The following is a 6,277-nucleotide window of genomic DNA, read 5'->3' on the forward strand; positions in this document are numbered from 1 at the left end:
ATTCCGAGCAGCCTTTTGGAATCTTCTGTTCAGCTCTTTAGTATCTTGAATTCTTCCTTGTGCTTTGGCTTCTCTACTCTCCAGTGCAATCTTCAGAGTTTCTTCTGACATCCATTTTGGTCTTTTCTTTCTCTTCTGTCTTTGTAATGACCGTGTTAGGTACCATCAAATCAGAAGAGAGTCCTAGCTGGACCTCCAGCAGGTGTTCAGAGGCCATAAACCTCATGGGAGGAGACTGCCCATCTTTCTCCTGGGGAGGGGCTGGTGGATTCCAGTTGAGAACCTTTAAAGGACAATAGGACTCCTTACCAGCAGGTCACCAGAACCAGAGCTTTCTATAACACTCCTCAAGTTAGTTTATTTGAGAATTTGTCAAATTAGACAAATGAGATTTTCCTTTTTAAATTTGGTAAGTTTTTGTTTTGTTGTAGTTTTCTGTTAGATACTCTTAAGCTTAGGAATGGTTTTTTACATTTTTTAAAGGGTTATATTTTAAATAATATGAATTTTCATATAATAATAGCCTTGATGCTGCCTCTTAGCCCTCATAGCCTAAGGTCGTTATTATCTGCCCCTAAAGAAAAATCTGGGAGCCCTTTGTTATACAAACAAATCTCCAGGACAGTCTCCTCCATACTTCTGTATCAAATATTCAGATTATAATAAAAAATATGCAATTTAGTCTTAAAAGGTGATTATTCCTAAAGTCTAAATAAGTATATACCTAAAATTGATCATGATAATTTCAACATAAACAAAGCTATTGCAAAGAAAACATCCTCTGATATAAAGAAAAAAGAGGGATACTATTATTATTTAAAACACCTGACTTTTATACCTTGAATTTTCTACCTAATAAAAATCTGCCTTAACCTCCGTAAGGCCATCTGCCTGGCCTACCAACTGGAGGTGATCCACGCAATTTACTTTTCTGTAAATCCAAGGCCGTGATCCTGATCTAAACTATCACCCTCTGTCTCTATCAGGTCCTCAAACCTGGCCCACTATAATATCAAGAACATGACATGGGGTTTGTCATAAGGAGCTATGTGTGCCTTGCAGGGTCCATAGCAGCCTGGACATTAGTGACACTCCACTGTCTCCGGCATTCCAAAATGTCACGAGGGCCAAAACCATCACCCACACTGAGAACTGATGCAGGAAGATCTCCAAAGCAAGCTGCACATACTCAGACACCATGTGAAAAAACACGAAAAGTTCTATGTTTTGGCGAGTAAACGTGCAAAAAGTATCTTATCGGAAAGAGGCAGATCAAAGGGATCTTCCAACTGTTCTCCTTATTCCTTCAATCACTTAACATGGCAGGCAGGTGTTAGGGTCTCTCTGGCGGCCCAATGATACAGAACTGCATTGCCAAGCCAAAGGCACACAGTTCAAATCCACCAGCTTTCTTTTTAAGGAGAAAGATGAGCTATCTATCTCCTCTCCTGTGTGATTTACAGTCTTTGAACAACTTGCTGGAGAGTCAGCTATGAGTCGTTTCTGACCTAACAGTGTGTACAACAACAGCCAACATTCCTACTCTAAATAAAACCACAGTATACAGTATACCGGAGTGTGAAAACTTTTAACTTCTCAATGAATGCAGTAAAAATAAGCTCTGCCTTTAAGTAGCTGATCCTGAGAAGTCTGTCCCTTTATAATCACTTCTCCTCAGCTCCTCTTCATCTTCAGGGGCTCTTGCAGGCTCCTCCTTCTTTCTAGAATGTACCCCTCTCTGGCTACTTGGCAACCCTCCTCCTCAGCCTTCACTTCTCTGACTAAAGATCACTTTTTTAGAAAACTCGGCCCATCTCACGTCCCTAGCCACCTCCCAACTCCCCGTGTTTGCTGATGTGCCGAGCTTGTGGACATCTACTTTTTAAATATCTCTCATTCCTACTAGAGTAGAAGTGCCATGAAAATAGAGATTAGGCTCAACAAATACTCGCTTGGAAGGGTACAGGGACAGCGCAAGAGAGGAAGACCCTTGATGAGATGGATTGACTCAGTGACTGGGGTTACGGGGGTAGGTGTGTCAGAGACAATGAGGTTGCCTCAAGATAGAGCAGGGTTCAGAGCTACTGTACACAGGGTCGTTATGAGTTGCAAACAATTCAATGGCACATAACAACAAGATGGCTACCTATTCCTTTTTATCTTCCTTTCATTTCTTTCCTTTTGACTTACATCACCTGTGATTAGAAAACCTACTACTACTAGATTAATGTCATCTTCTTGATGCTTCAAGGAGGCTGAGTATAGTCAAGGAGTGTTCATTTCAAGTCAAGCATTTTGAAGGATCGCCTTCCCTATTATTTAGAATCAAACTTAGGACCCCTTTAACCAGCCAAGATGGAAAGAGTGGCTGGGGGATGCCTGAGATTAATGTATAGATTAATATTTACCCTAATTTAAAATCTGTAACTTTCTAAAAGAGAATATCATACAATTCCACAAAATAGGACTAATATAGTAAGAAAACAGAAAAAACTGGCTATAAGCAATGGGCTGTCACTATCGGAGAAAAGGAAAGAAGTGGGTAGGGACCTTTAAAACTCGAGCCAAAGACTTTAGTTTAGCAAGAAAAATGTAGCTTCAAGACCACCTCACAGCTAACTGCAAAAGAGGCAAGAGTTCAACTGAAGAGATGCTACATTAAAAAAGAAAAGGCACACAGACTGCTTCCGAGGCAACGGTGTTAAAGGTGGTTGAGGGATTTAGAAAAGGATAGCGGCTGTGTAACATGCTGACCATAATCAACACCTCAGAGCACAAGTGAAAATTCTTCAAGTGGCAAATGATTGGGTATGCATGTTTCAACCACAATTAAACAGCATACGGCTGGGAGAAACGCTTAGCCTGCCTTCTCTGTAACATCTCTCTCTAGTCTACACAAAGGGAGCGCTGGTGTCTTAGTGGGAAGGAGCTGCGCTGTCAGCCAATGTGTAAGATTCAAATGCTCCAAGCTGTTCTGTGGGAGAAAGATGGACAATCAATGCTTGTGTGATTTACTGCCTCTGAAATCCCACAGGAGGGTTAGCTCGGAGCTGGTTCCGACTCTGGAACATAACAACGTCTCCATGACTTGTTTTTATGGGCCATCAAGTTGGAACCCACTCATAGTTGACTCTCTAGCAGATCTGCAGAGCACACGGTAGCTTCAAACCGCATATCTTTGGGTTGGCAGCATAACCTTTTACTTGCCAGACCACCAGAGCTTCTCTTTACTTAGTTAACATCATAATTTATAATTCTGTTGTTGTTGCTGTCAAGTCGCTTGCAACTCATAGCGACCCTATGTATAACATCCCTAAACCACGCTCTGTCCTGTGCCAATCACACTGTCTCCGATACACCCATCCCGATTACCCCAGTCACCAAATCAATCCACCTCATAGAGGGCCTTCCCCTCCTGCGCTGTCCCTCCACCCTCCCAAGCATGATGTCCCTCTCCAAGGACCGGTCCCTCCTTGCAGCATGTCCCAAGTATGTCAGACGAAGCCTCAGAATCCTTGCCTCCAAGGAGCAGCCAGGTTTAACCCTCTCCTGGTTGAACATGTTCATTTTCTTAGCAGTCCATAGTATATTCAAGACTCTTCTCCAACACCACAGCTTAAAGGCATCAATTTTCCTTCTATCCTCTCTAGTCATTGTCCAGCTCTCTGATGCATAGTAAGTGATTGTAAAGACCATGGCCTGTATTATTCTACATGATTCTAAACAAGTATTCTATTACAACTCTTGCAAAGTGGATGGTGGGTTAGAATATTCAGTCTATAAGTTAACTGCCACATGCTTAATCCACTGTACGACGAGGACTGCTTAAATAATCTCCCATATCTAATTCTGGAGGCAACTGGAGGTTCTGCAGAATTTATTGGTTTTGCAAACTTCCTAGGTGGAAATTCTGAATTACATATGACAGTTTGACACTGAGGGGGCAGAATGGAAAACCCCCCAAAATCATCCTCTGTAGAACGTTTAATACAGGAAAACCACTCAGTTCAGTGGAAAGCATTCTAAGGCCATCACTGGACCATTTTCCGCTTCAATAAACAGCATACAAAGGTTGGAAAAGAAAAATGTTGGTCTGTAAGACCAAGTTCTCATTTTCCAGGGTGGTGGGAACAGGATCCTTTGCAATGAGGAAACGGTGCCCTTTCTGATCAGTTCTGCAGGCGCGAGGCACATGCGGCTTGAGGACTTAAAATGAGGCCTAACAGGACCGAGGAACTGTACGTGTTACCTTCATTCAAATGAACTCAGCTTCCCCCTGTTATTTAGTCATCAAAATGAAATAGCTGCATGTGCCCAGCCGCTATCATAACAGATCACACGAGACCAGACAGTGTGAGACTGACTGTTCTAAACCACCACCCACTTTGCAGGTGAGAGTTGTAAAAGTTCATCTTCTGTGTCAATCTGGATAGATGCTGTGTTCTCCTGTCACCCAGATGAAATCTAAGCACTTAGGAAGTTCTTGACTATAGTACGTTAGAAGGAGTCACACACAAAAAAGAGAAATCACTTTGATTTAGTGCAAACACTCCTAATCCATTTGCTAAAATTCCATTAAATGTAGCAGCACACATCAGAACCCCCAAAGGACGAATACTCACACATTGTCTTCCACACAAATTTTGGGGCCCACCACGTTGGCTGCTCCACTCGCCATTTTGAAAGCAAAGTGCTTCTCAGGGCAAGCTTTTGAGATGCCACATTTGTATCTGGGTGGCTTAGTAGCTTTGGAGGAAAGAACAGAGGATATTATTTGGCAAATAATGTTAATAAGCTCTGGAATCCACTTATTTCAACTCTCAAACCACAAAGGGTATTATGTAAAGCATTCAGATAAACAGAGCTTAAAATATATGACGGAAATCCCCCTACCCAACTATTGGTTTCAAAGAGTCTCAAAAGGGAAAAAATAAACCAATCAACCAACAAAATAAACAAAAAAAACCCTATAAGACACAAGGGAATTATTGTCATAAGTTAATGGACCGAGTTATCACCTTCCCTAGGTAAATTCTTTCTCAATACCCTTTGAACTTCAAGACTAGGAGAAGTTTTGAATTACTCTCTATTTCCAGCTCAAATACATCCAATAAACATATACCTCATACATTAATCAGGAAAAAAAAAGTAATATATCACTGAGTATCTGCCAAGTACAAAATCCACCCAGGAACTCTTTGACTCCTCTCTGTCTTTCTATACATATAATACTAGAGCGAAAAAGTGCTACCCACTAAAAGCGAGCCCACAAAAGCCCAGTCGACTCCAATTCAGTGAGCCACCCCACACGGTTCCTAAGGATGTCACTCCTTATGCATGTGGACTGTCACATCTTTCTCAGAAAGATAAAACGCTAGTCAGACCAAATACTCATTATAAACAAACTCTAAGATTCCTGACATAGTATTTGTATCAAGTAGAATTCTTAGAACATGAAAAGTAATCTGTAAATCAGCTCTGGCACAGACCGCCCCGTGCACATTGCTAGAATAGAGACTCTCATCTGCCTAAGACAAAACAGAATAAATCTACGAAAATATCGAGATGCAGTGCTTACCACGGGCAGCGGGGTCCAACGCTGATCTTGCTAAAGGAGAGGAAAGTTACCTTTATTAGAAGGAAGACTACCGGCAAGTGTCTATTTTTAAACAGATTTAGCGTTTCTCATAGGCATATAAAAAGAAAAGCGGTTGAATTACTACTGTTCAGTACATAGCACACAATGAGCAGAGAAAATACTGATGTTATTAAAGATTTCATTTTCCTTCAGTCCACAATCCAGACGCACGGACGAAGCAGAACAGAAACCGCACTGTACTGAGCACATGAGCTGTGAAGACCCCTTCAAAGTATTCAAATGGCATATGAACGATGGAGGTGCTCTAAGCCCACTCGGGGATTTTTCAACTGCCTCCTACGCAGTGAAAGCTGGACAATGAGTAAGAATACTAAAGAAGAAGAAAGGAAAAAAAAAACCAACTGAAGAAGAATTCCTGCATTTGAATGATGGTTTGGGCAAAGAATATTGAACATGACGGCCAGAAGAATGAATCTGTTTTAGGAGAATACAGCCAGAATGTACTGTGGAGACAAGGATGGGGAGGAATTCGTTTCGCACGTTTGGACATGTTATTAGAAAGGACTATTCCAATGCAGCATAGTATTCCATTGTGTGAATATACCACACCTTCTCTACCCATTCATTTGCTGATGGGCATTTAGGTTGCTTCCAACTCCTTGCTATTGTAAACAAAGC

The 6,277-nt window shown here is 41.5% G+C and overlaps 1 protein-coding gene across 1 annotated transcript in view; it reads right to left on the reverse strand.

Moving 5' to 3' along the window:
• Window positions 1-6,277, reverse strand: part of FAM3C (family with sequence similarity 3, member C) — a 56,683-nt gene that overhangs the window by 20,427 nt on the left and 29,979 nt on the right. Inside the window, exons 3-4 of the mRNA XM_006882701.1 lie at window positions 5,579-5,608; window positions 4,623-4,746 (exon numbers count right to left, since the gene is read on the reverse strand). Of these exons, the coding sequence (XP_006882763.1) occupies window positions 4,623-4,746; window positions 5,579-5,608 (154 nt within the window). The remainder of the gene's footprint in view (window positions 1-4,622; window positions 4,747-5,578; window positions 5,609-6,277) is intronic.

This window comes from Elephantulus edwardii, unplaced genomic scaffold (assembly GCF_000299155.1).
Source record: "Elephantulus edwardii isolate Elephantulus edwardi_28Jun2011 unplaced genomic scaffold, EleEdw1.0 scaffold00022, whole genome shotgun sequence".
NCBI classification, from domain to species: domain Eukaryota; kingdom Metazoa; phylum Chordata; class Mammalia; order Macroscelidea; family Macroscelididae; genus Elephantulus; species Elephantulus edwardii.